Below are 15,438 nucleotides of genomic sequence, written 5' to 3' on the forward strand. Positions count from 1 at the left end.
AGGTGGCAGCGAGCCCAATACTGACCCAATGGGTGGTTTGCCAAAATAGGGAGGCGGGTTGCAGTCAGCGTCAACTCAGTAGACCCATCAGACCCTTCTCTGATCTCTGGGAGAAACGCAATCCGTTTTCTTGGTTCCAGTGGTGGTGAGTTTAAACCTGTGGTTAAAAAAAAAAAACCCAAACATGTTCTTAGAATGAGTGATAGCAGCTAGTATCGTTCTGAAAGGAGTTTATATTAACCTACACAGATGCAAAATGCAGGATTGACGGCTTTGGCCAAAAGAAGGAAACAATGCATTTTCCTGAATACATGCTGCTGCCCCTATTTTCATCGAGCCCACATAAAATTTGGTTCCATAAATATTTTTGTATCGAATAATTAGAAAAAATAATGAGCAAAACAAACATATTTCTACCAAACCGGAAATATCTTGATGTGCAATAAAAGTGGGCTAAGAAAAAAAGAACAATGCATTTATTCATGCAACTTCTGAAATGCATATATTTGTTCTTATTTTGAAACATTTATTATCTGAGTCAGTGATGAGGCGATGGTGGTAAATCGTCAACGTGCTGAGGGCTGGAGTTTCATTGCCCTGTTTTGCAAATAAGAGGCTGATAAGCATCATAATTACTGTTCTTGCTAGCAGTGAGTGATAATCTGGCATCGCCATTTTGCTGTTTTATTATGTCGCAGTAAATACAAATGCAGCAATAATTTGGGATGTCGGCGGCTCGACATTCACAGAATGTGAATGTGAAGTTTTAGAGGAGTTAATGGACTGCTCTTGGAACTTAAAAAATACAAGCTGCCTAATACTAGAAAGGTTGTGAAACCACATGTAGCAAGATTGTCTTGAAATAAAGAATGAGACAACTGATTTAAAATTAAAACACAATTTTAAACAAGACTTTAGCAAGAACTGTCTTGTTTGATAATAATGGCAGATAAGTGTAGGCATAACATTACAATATACGCCAATGAGCCAAAACATTATGATCTGGCCTAATATGCTGTTGGTCCTCCGCCTGCCACCAAAACAGCTCTTACTCGTAGAGGCATGGCCTCTACAAAACTCTATACAGGTGCCCTGTGGTATCTGGTACCAAGACGTTAGCAGCAGATCCTTCAAGTCCTGTAAGTTGCGAGGTGGAGACACCATGGATTGTACTTTTTGTTCCAGTACTTTTGTTCCAATACACAAGGGTTTGGTTACCGAAACAAACAACCAGCCAGCACTTCATTGCTATTTGCAATGGTCACATTTTAAGGTGAAGAAGAAAGAGGAGAGCGCTTGTTGCATCCTGGGCGTATGTGCAAAGTGTGAAAGTAACGTTATGTGTCAAGAGAATCACACTTCCTCCACCGCCTTCTATTCTTCCCACAATGCATTGTGTTGCCGTCTCTTCCCCAGGTAAACGGTGAACATGTACCTGGCCGTCCACATGATGTAAAATAAAACAGGACTCATCGGACCAGGCACTCTTCTTCCATTGCTCCAAGGTCCAGTTCTGATGCTCTTGTGCCCATTGTAGGCGCTTTCGGCGGTGGACAGGGGTTAGTATGGGCACTCCCCTCATACGCAGTAGGGAGCGATGCACTGTGTGTTGTGACACATTCCTACTGTAACCATAATTCATTTTGTGGTCACAGTAGCCCTTCTGTCAGTTCAGAACAGATGGGATTGCCTTCGTTGACCTTGTGAATCAATGAGCCTTGGGCGCCCAACAAGCTCTCGCCAATTCGTGGTTTGTCCCTCCTCGGACCACTACTGATAGATACTCACCACTGCTGATCAGGAGCACCCCACAAGCCTTGTTATTTCAGAGATGCTCTGACCCAGTCGTCGGACCAAAATTATTTGGCCCTTGTCAAAGTCGCTCAGGTCTTTGTGCTTGCCCATTTCTCCTGCATCCAACATGACTATGAGAATGGCTTAATGTCTAATATATCCCTGACCTTGACATGCACCGTTGTTACACGATAATCAACTTTGTGAGTGGTCATAATGTTCTGGCTCATCTGTGTATAACGATCTAGCAAGAATGGCAAGACATTTGTCTCCCTCATGTGCATGCACTGTGCGAGGGTCTGATTGCATTGCTTTTGTTATAATTATGATGTAGGCTACATGGAACAAACTGAACAAACTGCATTGAAGTGTTGTTATATGGCATATGTTCTCTCTTTCTGATGAATATATATAAAATAATTTCCCGAAGGATTAATGCATTCATTCATTCAATGCACACATTTTCATTCTGAATAGAGATGGGTAGCATTCTGAACAAATAATCTTTTCCAACTGAGCACCAACAATCCCGCTATGACAACCTATTATTATTTAGGCTAATGAATACGCCTATTTATTGAATATTAGTCTTGCTATATCCTAATTTTTAACCACCAAAATATTACAGATAAAGAATGTTTAGCCTGAATTATTTCTTGCGTTATAGTGATTACAAAGTAGCCTAGTCAAGGGCGTAATTTTGGTTTTGACTTAATATAATGGTGTCTGCAAGGTAAGAAAATGAAGTGCATAAATATCCGAAATGGCAAAACCGATGAAGCAAAATAAAGACATAGCTAACAAAACCACTGTCACACAACACAAAGGAGAAAACATGGTTATGTAACAAAAGCATGCTTCGCGTGTGGAAAGATTATGGGGGTAAAGTGCAGAGAATGTGGTAAAGATAACCACGTTGCTAAAATGTGCAGAGCGAAAGGTGTGAGACTCTTTATGGACACATTAGAATGCACGCTAAGATTCCCACACTTAGCAAAGCTGGGGAGGAGGCATGGCACACAACTATGTCAATCAGGGGAGTTTCCATTAAATTCAAATTGGGCACAGGAGCCAATGCAAATGTCCTGCCACTGGAAGAGGTCAGAAAACTTCCAGGCAGTGTGCTACTGAAGCCCACAGAGACAATGTTAGTGGCATATGGATGCACAAAAATCAAGCCTGCTGGCTATACTTACCTGAAATGCAACACTAAGTCGAGGCTGCTGTTTTTCATCACCAGGTAGGCGAGGGAGGTGATGGTGAAGTCACCTGCAACCAAAGAGGATTTTGTGAAGCAGTTCCTAGCGGTATTCCAAGGTGAATTCCCAGGTTACCATCACATACACATAGACCCTGATATGACCCCAGTCATCCATGAATGCAGAGAGATTTATTTTGCAATCATGGATAAACTGAAGGAAATGCTGGGCCAACTCAAAAAGGCTAATGTCATTGCTCCAGTCACCAAGCCTACTGAGGAGGTCAACAGCTTGGTGATGACAGAGAATAGAATACAGAATACAGAATACAGAGAAACCTGTATAAACTGGACAAAGCTGTGAATAGACCACATTAATCCATATTGATACCTGCAGATGTCCAAAGCAGACTGGCCAGTAAGAAGCGTTTTGCAATACTTGACGAGAAAGTAAAAATCAAGCTAGACAAGCCATCTTCGCTACTCTGCGCATTCACATGCCATAGGGGCACTTCAGGTTCAAGCACCTCCCATTTGGCAGTCAAGTGAACAAAGTTTTTCAACAGAAGAACATTGAGGCGTTCAGTGACATTGGTGGTGTGTATGTGACAGACATGTTCACAAGTCATCAAATGCAAGTCCAATTCAAGTCTTAAATCTCTGAGGGACGAGTCCAAGTCAAGTCTCAAGTCTCTGAGCTAGTGTCTCAAGTCTGGTGCAGCCTAAGCAACAGCATGACTATCGAAATTCATCATGACTGCTATGCCAGTTGAAGATATAGAAGCCAGAAGTGTAGATGACATTTTAGAAACAGTATTATCAGGGGCACAAAAAAAACTGGTTATTTAATTAATTTATTCATATATCAATGAAATACAACACCTGAGCCAACATTTTGGCAAAGTCTTAAGTCTCAAGCTGGCCGGGGAAAGGCTTTGCCAAAACCTCAGGTCTGGTGTGGTATTGATATGTCAATACATGAGATAAAATAAATAACCATTATATTTTTGAAGAACTTTTGTGTGACTCATGTGACATAAACTTTACCATGGGCCTGTAATTTAAGATGACTGTCAATAACACACTAGTGGCCTGCTACATGGACTGAATCATTTTGTGACTACATCTGCATTATGCTATCAGATAACCTAGCTAGAATCCTAAGTAATGCCATTGACCAATGCATAGTGAAATTATAACTCATTTCAAAATGACTGTACATGACAAACTCGGGTTCTACAGGTTTTAATGTCAACGCCTATTACACACAAGCTAAAGTACATAGAGTTCATATTTGTTTGACACTGGATTAACAATCACGTCACCTAACAGGACATGCAACATTTTACATTTACATTTACATTTTAGTCATTTGGCAGACGCTTTTAATCCAAAGCGACTTACAAGTGCATAGGTTCTACCACAAGTCAAAGCATCACAACCAGAACTAGGAAAATACACCTGGACTGCTGTTCTAAACATATAGTCGTCATCATAAGTGCAATAAAAAAAAAAAAAAAAAAAATTAAATTTTTTTTTTTTTTTTTTTTGGGGGGGGGTTAGACAGGGATAGGGGTATCAGAAGGGGGGGGCGGGGTAAGTCAGGAGGGAGGACTAAGGTAGAGTTTGAAGAGGTGTGTTTTGAGTCTGCGTCGAAATAGGGGGAGGGATTCTGCTGTCCTGACAGTGGTAGGCAAGTCATTCCACCACTGAGGGACCAGAACGGAAAACAGGCGTGAACGTGCAGCTCGACCGCCAGGTGCCCGTAGAGAGGGAACCGTAAGGCGACCAGAGCTGGCAGACCGGAGTGGTCTAGCTGGGGAGTAGGGAGTGATCAGGGATTGTATGTAATGTGGGGCAGTCCCCTTAGCAGCCTGAAATGCCAACATGACTTGCGGTTGTGCTTGCATATCGAGCTTAAAAATCATACTCAAAGGTTTTTATTTATTTATTTATTTATTTATAAATAGTGCAATCCTTTGCTCATGCTCCAGATCAAAACCCGATTAGATGACTGTTTTATTGAAAACACAACTGCTTCTCTCATATATTTTGACAATTAAAATGGATGGGGCTTTTCAAGCCAAGCAGAAAAAGTTTGTCTCGTAGTTCTCTAGTTAGCTTGCATAGCTTTTGGAAATGCAAGCCAACATCACTACAACTTGACCGTCAAACAAAATAAGAATTGACACAAACATTATACTGAGTCTGAAACGTGTCTTTTGGCCAACACAACAGCTTAGCTAACTAACATTAGGCAACAGTGAAAAGTGGTGTCATCAGCTCCTGTGCTGGTAAACTGACTGACCTTCCCAGATGATCAAATGTCTGAAAATTGATGTGGCTGCTTCTGCATCTTTTATTTTAATGCTGAAAATTAATATTTTTTGTTTGGTTCAATGCACCTGAATTCTTTAAACCCAAAGGTAACAACATGCGGAACTGTAACGTTAGAGAAGTAGAGTCTTTGTTGTGCTTGCAGTTGATTTCCCATTTAAGATACTGATGTTGGTTCTGATGAATTTGAAGATGGTGGAGTTGGAGATGGTAATGGTGTCATTATTGATAAGGATGGGTGGCTTGTTCTGATAGTTCCTTTCGAAATCTATGATGGTCTCCTGGGTTTTTTTGGTGTTCAGGACCAGGTCATTGTCCTGGCACCAACTTACTGCTCTCTCAACCTCCTCACGGTATGCTGTTTCGTCGTCTCCTGATATGAGGCCAAGGATTGTTGTATCAGCAAGGATTGCTGTACCTAGCAACACCTTAGCAACCACATTAGAACACCTTAGCAACCACCTAGCAACAACCTAGCAACCACCTAATGCAGCTTAGCAACCACATAGAAACACCTTAGCAACCACCTAGCAACACCCTAGCAACCACCATGGAACATCTTAGCAATCACCTAGTAACACCCGTGCAACAACCTAGCAACACCTTAGCAACCACCTTGAAAACATCTAGTAACACCTTAGTAATCATTAGTAAATTAAGAATTACACATTTCAAATTCCAAATTATTAGCTGTACTACTGCGACTACTACTACTAAAATACTGCAATCCTGATTACTGTTAGAACGCTGCTACTTAACACTTCTACGACAATCAATATTACACTTGTGCTGCCATTACTACTGCCAATCTAGCTGATAATTATTTTGATCATAAATTATGCACCTCAGTTCAGCTTGCAGGTGAGTACTGTGTGTCCCAGGATCTAGAAGCTTTATGATTGCAGTGAATGTGCAAGGGCACGACAGTATATGCTGTAATAAGAACTTCTTTTGGCAGTGTCATCGAGCCCATAGCACTATGGAGTTCATGGTACATACTAGGAAAATGCTGACATAAAAAAATCATGGTTGCCAAAAAGGAAAAGTATGTGGTCACTGCTAGACAACCAGTAGAGACATACATACAAAATGATTGGCAATAATTATGGAACCTTGATTTTGGTGAAATCAATTTTTTATTAAATGAATGTGTGATTTTAGTTATTTTGTTGTATTAATATTTTTGTGCATTGCCAGTCAGGGGTGCCAATAATTCTGGAGCCCACTGTAGATATGTTTACTTTACTTTATAAAAAATATTGTGTAATAAACTTTCTTCCTTACCTTCGTTGACTATTGACAAAAATCTGTCAGCCTAATATTTGCTTCTGTTCATCAATCAAAATTTGTTTTATTTTCACAATACTACTTGTATTCTGCACTTCAGCAATATTGACTGTATGTATTCCATGCCAATAAAACATGTTGAATTGAGCTGAACTAGAAGGAGTGAGATTGGGACAGTGAGAGTGAGCTAAACTAAATGAGAGTAATCTAGGTGAGACTCACATCCGCCTGCCACAGGGGTGGGTGTGTGTATTTAGAGGGACAGCCCAACAGTATCGGGATGTAAAAGGAACAGCAAGCGAAGAAAGAGTGGCTTCACCAGACACACTTGAACATCAATCACCAAAGGCTGAAAATTCATAACATAACATAAAAAAACAATACTGGATTTGTTTTTGCGAAGGAGAACTGAACATAAGGGACGGGAGACAGATTTGGAAGTTCACAGCAAGGTGAGTGTGCACTTGTGAGAAGAGCAGACTGTTAATGCATAACAGAGATAAGGTTGAAGTTACTGTTTAACATAGGGGTATTTCTACTGAGTAACTGCCTGCTTTTATATTGTAGTAGTAGTTCCATTAGTGTTCCTGTCAACAAAATCAGACTTCATCTGGAGCAGGAAGTGTGTTTTGTGCCTGAAGTGGGATGGTAAACTAGCCTCATTGGGGGCAGCCTGTTTGTTCTTTACCTAGTTTACCTACCCCACTTGCTCCACTGAAAGCTGAATAGAGGAGGCTGTGTGATTTAAATATGTCTCCTTTGGCAAAGATATCTGTAGCAGCAGGATTTCATGCATGAGATGTGTCTGCGAGACTGTAATGTATTTCCAAAATATGACGTAAACAGGTTAATTAAGTACAAGAATACCACTTATCTTACTTAACTCTGTAGGGGTGATCAGACAGTTATCGATCAGATTGGTGGGCGTTAACATAAAAGAAGTACAGAAGCAGAAACACTCAGGATAATGCTCTGCCAAAAAGTTTTTTTTACATAAATTGGCTACAAACCTTGAGAAGAATGATTTAATGGAACCAAGCAAAGTTTAGACATACCCAAAATAATGCTCTTTTTTGGATTTAAAGTTAAGCGTCTTGTTAAAGGACTTCAATTCCTCCAAAAGATCTAATATGAATTTAAAATAAGTTCTTAGATGTGGACAGACCACAATGCTGGATATCGTAGTTAGCATTTTCATATGGTTATTCTGTCCTTATTAAATGTACATATTTTAATAAACTTCAAAATAAGCTTACTATTATCCAGTTTGACTTGTGCCAGAATGTTGTTCAAATTCTAGGCTGTGGCACTGTGATTACATTAGTTAGATTTTCCAGCCAATTTTAAAATCACAGGCTCTGTGATATTAAAACTGATTCATACTGTAGTGGACATTCCCATCTTTGAATTGATCACAGTGAAGATGGACCAGATGAAATTCCCAGACAGTACTAATATCCAACATATATTGTATATGAATGTCAAAAAATCTTGGCCCATCTTAAGCTGTGGTATACATTTTCTAAGCGATGTCGGTGATTGCATTGTACACTAAGCAATGGTGTGGAAATACAGGTCAGTTGTATTTGTAAGTTCTCAGTTTTTTTCTAGGTGCAAATATATATATATATATATATATATATATATATATATATATATATATATGTATTTATGTATTTATTTTAAATAATGGCAAGAATATTCATGAAATATACTTAACAATAACCAAAAAAACCCCAAAAAAAGGATGATACAGCGACCCAACTAATATACAGCATTGTGCAGAAGTCTTAGGCACCCTAGACTTTATTATATATATATGCTTATTTTTTGTGTGTTTGTATAAAATAACACATTTGAGATTAATTCATTTTCCAAAATATTTAATTTTACAGAGACATTTTTGTATTTAATTAAAAAAAGTAACATATTAGTGTAAGCAATTGACTACTTTATACATAAAAACTTGATCAAGGCTGTCTGAGATCAGAAGCAAGGACCCAACCGAAGCCTGTGGCAAGTTCTCCAACATGCTTAACAACCTCCCTGCTGATTGTCTTATAGAACTGCGGGACTGTGTTGGCTATCTCAGAGAAGTGATGCAGTTTTAACGCCGAAGGGTGATCACAAAAAATATTGATTTGATTCAGCTTTTCTACCAAATGACTAAAATGTAATGTAAAATGTATCATACGTTTATTTAGAACCTTTAATTGAATTATTTTTGAAAGAATCTTATCTGTACAGAATGTTATACAGGTGCCTAAGACTTCTGCACAGTACTGTATATATTGGATACAAAATCATGCTTTACAGGCACCTCTATGCTGAAAAAGACAAAGAAAACACTCAGGTTCCTGTGACCATAGGTCCTCTGATCCCAAAAAGCATTAATTAAAATATGATCATATTGAACATCCACTTCTGGGAATTTGATTAAACACTGAGAGTTCACTGCACTGTACCTCTAGCTGCAAACAGAAGACCTTTCCATATTTCCCAGAGGTAGAACATGATTAAGATAAAGACATCTGAGTCTGAGTACATTAACTTATTTTATTACATTATTATTCTGCGTTTCTTTATTGATTGCCAGTCAAGTGATAATTTATTATAAATATATGGTTCCTGAACCCAGTGGATTTAATATTTAACACCCTTGTTGTATGGCACTCTGAATACCAAATATGTGGCAACAAGTGCTGAAACTCCTCACTTGAATTACACAAGTTGTGAATTAAACTTCCATTCATTGATAGGAAAAACAACCTGATGGATCAACATTAATCTGAACAAACTCACAACTGAATTAAAATTAAGTGGGTTAAATTACAGGACAGTTTTTCGACATCTAATCAAAAGATTAAGTTTCAGCTACCTTTAGAAGCAGTGAAAAGTTCAGTCATGGACATTAAGTTAATCAAAAAAGAAATGAATGACAGATGCCAAAGATACCAACCTCTCCCAAGGTAATCCCAAAATTGCGCCAAAACAAAAGACCAGAAACCAGTAGGACCCGTAACACCAATATGCACAGGACAAAGGCAAGTAGACAAGAACAAAGAGGTTAAAACAGCCTGAGTATGCTCCAACAAGGGACCTCCATGATCATTCAGCAATATTACAGGTTTTCAAGAACAGGGATGTTATTAAAATGCTTTAAAATGAATAGATATTCATCATTCATTCAAATTGTGTGTGGGCTGTGTACATTCAGAACTAATTGGCAACTGTCAAATTACCATTGCACAACAGTTTATTCATTATTACATGGATTGGAATTACGCTGGTTTGGAATGACAAACCAATCAATCAGCATGCCAGTATTTCTATATTCATTAAGGCTTTATGCAATGCATTTGTTTTTCATAATCGCCTATGATTCTCAATACCTTTATAATTAGCACGGACCAAACAGCAACAATGATATATTGAGGATAATGTTTAAGTTTTTTTTGTTCTGTTTTTATGGTTCCAAGCAAGTGATGCAGCCCTATTTTTATTGTTCTGTTTTTATGGTTCCAAGCAAGTGATGCAGCCCTATTTTTATTGTTCTGTTTTTATGGGTCCAAGCACATTGAGACGGGTGCGTGGGGGTTGGACCCAAAATGCACGACTCAGAAACAATAGTAAGATAAAGTCCCGTTAGGGCTTTATTCGGGACGAGTCCCAGGAGCGTAGTCAATACAAACAAAGTCCATACACGAAGATCCAGCCAAACAAATACAAAACGAACAAAAAGCACGGTGCCGAGGGAAGAGGCAATCTCGTAGTCGGTAGGCGTGCGGGGAGGTCCGGTAGCAAAAGTACATAAACGGTAGGCGGGGACGTAGTCGAAAAACAAAACGAAGGTCACAAAACAGAAATCAATGGTCGATGGTCAGTAACAGGCGTGGATCGTAACGTGTAATCAAGACAGTAAGTAATGCTCAAGAGTTGCGTGAAAAGACAGAGGCAGACAATTTCGCAGTGAACAGTAGCGCGACTGGGCTATAAATGCAGGTGTAGACAGGTGTAGACAATTAGTAAGAGCGTAGCAAGGAAATGGAAAACAGGTGCGATGGATGACAAGTTTAACAAGGAGATTAGTAATCGTTAGTAATAAACCTATCCTGCCCTAGCATTAGTAAATTAGTAAATGACATGCACGAGAAACGTAAGGTAACATGAACACATGATTAGTCTTGTTAGTTTCTACCCAATCCTGATCTAGCGTTAGTAGTTTTAGTAAATAGACAAATAGAACATAAGGGGAGTGAAGGACAGAACGAGAGAGAGAGAGAGAGAGAGAAGGCGGAACGCAAGGTTTGCGGAAAAACATGTAAAAGTGTATGCATAACAACGACCAGTTAACTAAACAATAAACATGCATCGAAACATAACACAACGCGAAACTAAGACGATAATCACTCAACATAACCAGGTAATAAAATCGTACGATAACATAACTAAACATGACAAGAAAATAAATCGTAACGAAACATAACTAAACAACATGACGAACCTAGACAACATAATACATGATAAAACACTACGTGACTAAGACAACATGAATAAACATAAATCAACATAAAACATGGTGAGACAGACCTGAAACGTGACAGGACCCCCCCCTTAACGACCGACTCCTGGCGGTCCTTGGAATTTATCAGGGTGGTCACGATGGAAGTCTCTGATAAGCGATTTGTCCAGAATGAGACTGGGAGCGACCCAGGAACGCTCCTCAGGGCCATAGCCTCCCCGTCAACCAAGTATTGCACCCCACGGCCCCTCTTACGAATGTTCAAGTTTTTCTTAACCGTGAATGCGGGGTGGTTGTCAATAATGCGGGGGGGAGGTGGTGGGGGATCCGGGGGACATATGGGGTGAGAGGATACGGGCTTAATACATGAAACATGGAATGTGGGGTGAATCTTAAGGGAAGCAGGGAGTGACAGTTTAACAGAGGAAGGATTGATGATTTTGTGGATCTTAAAGGGACCAATAAAGCGGGGTTGCAGTTTGTGGGAAGTGGCTTGGAGGGGAATGTCCTTAGTGGACAGCCAGACGGAGTCACCTGGTTTGTAGGCCGGGGCTGGAGTGCGGTGGCGATCAGCAAAACGCCGATTACGGTCTGCCGTGCTTAGCAGCGCGGCCTTGGCATCCCTCCAAACCTTGGCGCACCGTTTCATGTGGATGGCGAGGGAGGGAACAGCGATCTCGGCTTCTTGGTCAGGGAACAGTGGAGGTTGGTAGCCCAGGGAGACCTCAAAAGGTGATTTTCCGGTGGCAGCGCAGGGTAAGGTGTTGTGTGCGTATTCCACCCAGGTAAGCATCTTGCTCCAGCCGGCTGGATTCTTTGCCGATACGCAGCGTAGAGCGGCCCCCAGATCCTGATTGGCCCTCTCCGTTTGGCCATTGGACTGAGGGTGGTAGCCCGAAGAGAGGCTAGCTGTGGCCCCGAGGGCCACGCAGAATGCCTTCCAAACTTGGGAGATGAATTGGGGGCCGCGGTCAGAAACGATGTCCGAGGGAAGTCCGTGAATGCGGAATACTTCTCTCACCAGAACCTCTGCGGTCTCTTGGGCGGTGGGCAATCCAGCCAGGGGGATGAAGTGTGCCGCTTTGCTGAATCGGTCCACCACAGTGAGGATGGTGGTGTTACCTTCGGAAGGGGGAAGTCCGGTAACAAAGTCCACGCCGATGTGGCTCCAGGGTCGGCTGGGCACAGGCAGAGGTTGGAGTAAGCCAGCAGGGGCTTGGTGAGAGGCCTTGCTTCTGGCACAGGTGGTACAGGCCTTGATGAAGCGTCTGGTGTCGGGGATCATGGTACTCCACCAGAATTTCCGCTTCAGCACCGCCAAGGTGCGGAGAAAAGCCGGGATGGCAGGAAAGGAGGGATGAATGGGCCCATTGCAGCACCTGTGTCCGAGCGGCTGAGGGGACGTATAGGCGTAATCCGGGGTTGGACCTGGGATCGGGCTCCTCCCGTAGAGCCCTCTGGATTACCGCCTCGATCTTCCATGTGACGGATCCGATGGTGCAGGAGGTAGGAAGGATGTTTTCGGGGATCTCACGCTCAGAACAGGTGTTGAATTGACGGGACAGGGCATCGGGCTTAACGTTCTTCGAACCTGGACAGTAGGTGAGAGAGAAGTTGAACCTCCCGAAGAACAGCGCCCATCTTGCCTGTCGAGAATTCAGCCTTTTGGCTGTCTGGAGGTATGCCAGGTTCTTGTGGTCGGTCCAAACGATGAACGGCTTCTCGGCCCCCTCCAGCCAATGTCTCCACTCCTCCAGCGCCAGTTTGACTGCCAGCAGCTCACGGTTTCCAACGTCGTAGTTCCTCTCCGCCGGGGACAGCTTCTTGGAGAAGAAGGCGCAGGGGTGTAGTCGGTTGTCAGCGGCCGCCACCTGAGAGAGCACTGCTCCCACCCCTGTGTCGGAAGCGTCCGTCTCGACCACAAACTGGCGGGTGGGGTCGGGGTGTACCAGGATGGGAGCGGAAGCGAACAGTCTCTTGACCTTGGTGAAGGCCGTCTCAGCTTCGGGGCTCCACCGGAATGGCACCGCTGGGGACGTGAGCTTGGTTAGGGGAGAGACCACTTGACTATAGGAACGGATGAACCTACGGTAGAAATTGGCGAATCCCAAGAAGCGCTGGAGTTGCTTGCGTGAGGTGGGTGTGGGCCAGTCGGTGACCGCCAGAATCTTCTTGGGATCCGCCCTGATCTGTCCCCTCTCCAGGATAAACCCAAGGAACTCAACTGTGTCGGAGTGGAAGACGCACTTCTCTGCCTTGACAAACAATTTGTTCTCTAGAAGCCTTTGTAGAACTTGCCTGACGTGGTTTTCATGATCCTTGGCATTAGTGGAGTAGATCAAGATGTCATCCAGGTAGACGAACACATGGCGACCCAACAAGTCCCGAAGAACGTCATTCACCAGGGCCTGGAACACAGCAGGAGCATTGGTGAGGCCGAATGGCATGACCAGGTATTCAAAGTGTCCGAGAGAGGTATTGAAGGCGGTCTTCCATTCATCGCCCTCGCGGATCCGGACCAGGTGGTACGCGTTGCGAAGATCCAGCTTGGTGAAGATGGTGGCCTCGTGAAGTGGGTGGAACGCGGAGTCCATCAGGGGCAGAGGATACTTGTTCCTCACCGTGATGTTGTTCAGCTCCCTGTAGTCGATGCACGGGCGTAGGGAGCCATCCTTCTTCTGAACGAAGAAGAATCCCGCACCGACGGGAGAGGAAGAAGGGCGAATTAGTCCGTTAGCCAGGCAGTCACGGATGTATGTCTCCATAGCCTCCCTTTCAGGTCTGGAGACGTTGTAAAGGCGACTTGAGGGAAGTGACGAACCAGGAAGGAGCTCGATGGCGCAGTCGTAGGGTCGATGAGGCGGCAGAGACTGAGCTTGAATCTTGGAGAATACTGCGCCCAGGTCATGGTAAGGTGTGGGAACCCTTTCCAGGGAGGGCTTGGGAGTCTGTGGTGGAGCTGGTGCTCCCTCAGCTGGTGGTGGAGCGGAACGCAAGCAGGACAGATGACATCTAGAATCCCAGGCTTGAACTTGATTGGAACTCCAGTTGATCGTGGGGTTGTGTTTCTGGAGCCAGGTTGGTCATTGGGGGACTGGATGACGCGGAACTGGATCATCTCTCGATGGTTCCCAGAAATGACCAGTTGACAGGGAATGGTAATGTGCGTCATGCGGCAGAAAGTCCTTCCATCCAGCGACCGCGCATTCTCAGGGTGGGGTAGAGGGAGGGTGGGAATGTTCAGTTCGGACACCAACACTTCGTCGATGAGATTGGCGTCCGCTCCAGAATCCACCAACGCGTTAATCCGGGTTGTTCTGTCGGGAAGAATCAACAGCGTGGTGAGCGTGGGACGATGGTTCTCTCTGTCAACACCCTCATGCCTGTCGACTGCTCTCACCTCTACTGGTCGCCTGGTCCTGAAGGAGCACCGAGCCTGGGTGTGACCCGGCCTCCCACAGTAGAAACACGAACCGGTGGTTCTGCGGCGTGCTCGTTCCTCGGTCGAAACCCTGGTACCGGCCCGGGACAGGTCCATGGGTTCTGGTCCCTCCAACTGCTGCTCCTCACGTCGAGGACTTGGGCCCTGCCTGGGGTACGGGTTGCCGGGAAGGATCGGTCTCTCCGACCGGCGTTGTCTGGCGCGGTTGTCCAGGCGGATTGTGGTGCGCACGAGTTGGTCGAGCTGGGTGATGGGGTCCAGTCGCGCCAACTCGTCCTGGAGCGTCTCGCTCAGGCTGGCCAGGAAGAGATTCGCCAAGGCTGCATCGTTCCAACTAGTAGCTGCTGCGAGGGTGCGGAAGTCGATGGAGTGGTCTGCCGCGGTCTTCCGTCCCTGGCGCAGAGCAATCAGTCTCTGGGATGGCTCCTGGTCACTGGATGCGTGTTGGAACACCTTACGAATCTCGTCGGCGAAGGCTGGGTAACGGGGAGGGAAAGATCCCCCGGACCACACCGCCGTAGCCCAATCCAACGCCCTCCCCTTGAGTAGTCCCATCACATAGCCAATCCGACGGTCGTCGCTGTTGTAGGTCTGGGGCTGTTGTCTGAATACAAACTCGCACTGGAGTAGGAACGCCTTGCACCTCTCAGGTTCTCCACCGAACCTCTCCGGGGGGGGTTGTTGGGGCTCCCGGAATTGCCAGGCTCCCGAGGGGTTGACCGCCGGGGAAGTGGGTGGGTGGGTGGGTTCCTCCCGTGGTTGTGGCAGGACCGCAACGGCGAGCCTCCTCATCTTTGCACACAGTTCACGAATCTCTAGGTGAAGCTCGGAGATTCCTTGTGAATGCTGCCGGACGAT

The 15,438-nt window shown here is 44.1% G+C and overlaps 1 protein-coding gene across 3 annotated transcripts in view; it reads left to right on the forward strand.

Annotated features, from left to right (window-relative positions):
- The first annotated feature begins 39 nt into the window (after positions 1-39).
- The window catches only part of entpd8 (ectonucleoside triphosphate diphosphohydrolase 8), a 42,508-nt gene continuing 27,109 nt past the window's right edge, over positions 40-15,438 (forward strand). The window contains exons 1-2 of one of the 3 annotated variants that reach the window (XM_061259748.1): positions 40-145; positions 3,035-3,111. In XM_061259748.1, the coding sequence (XP_061115732.1) occupies positions 3,051-3,111 (61 nt within the window). In that variant the 5' untranslated portion in view covers positions 40-145; positions 3,035-3,050. Of the gene's footprint in view, positions 146-3,034; positions 3,112-6,942; positions 7,069-15,438 lie in introns of those variants that run through there. The other 2 variants (XM_061259751.1, XM_061259750.1) reach the window with 2 other exon arrangements.

This window comes from Conger conger, chromosome 11 (genome assembly GCF_963514075.1).
Source record: "Conger conger chromosome 11, fConCon1.1, whole genome shotgun sequence".
NCBI classification, from domain to species: Eukaryota; Metazoa; Chordata; class Actinopteri; order Anguilliformes; family Congridae; genus Conger; species Conger conger.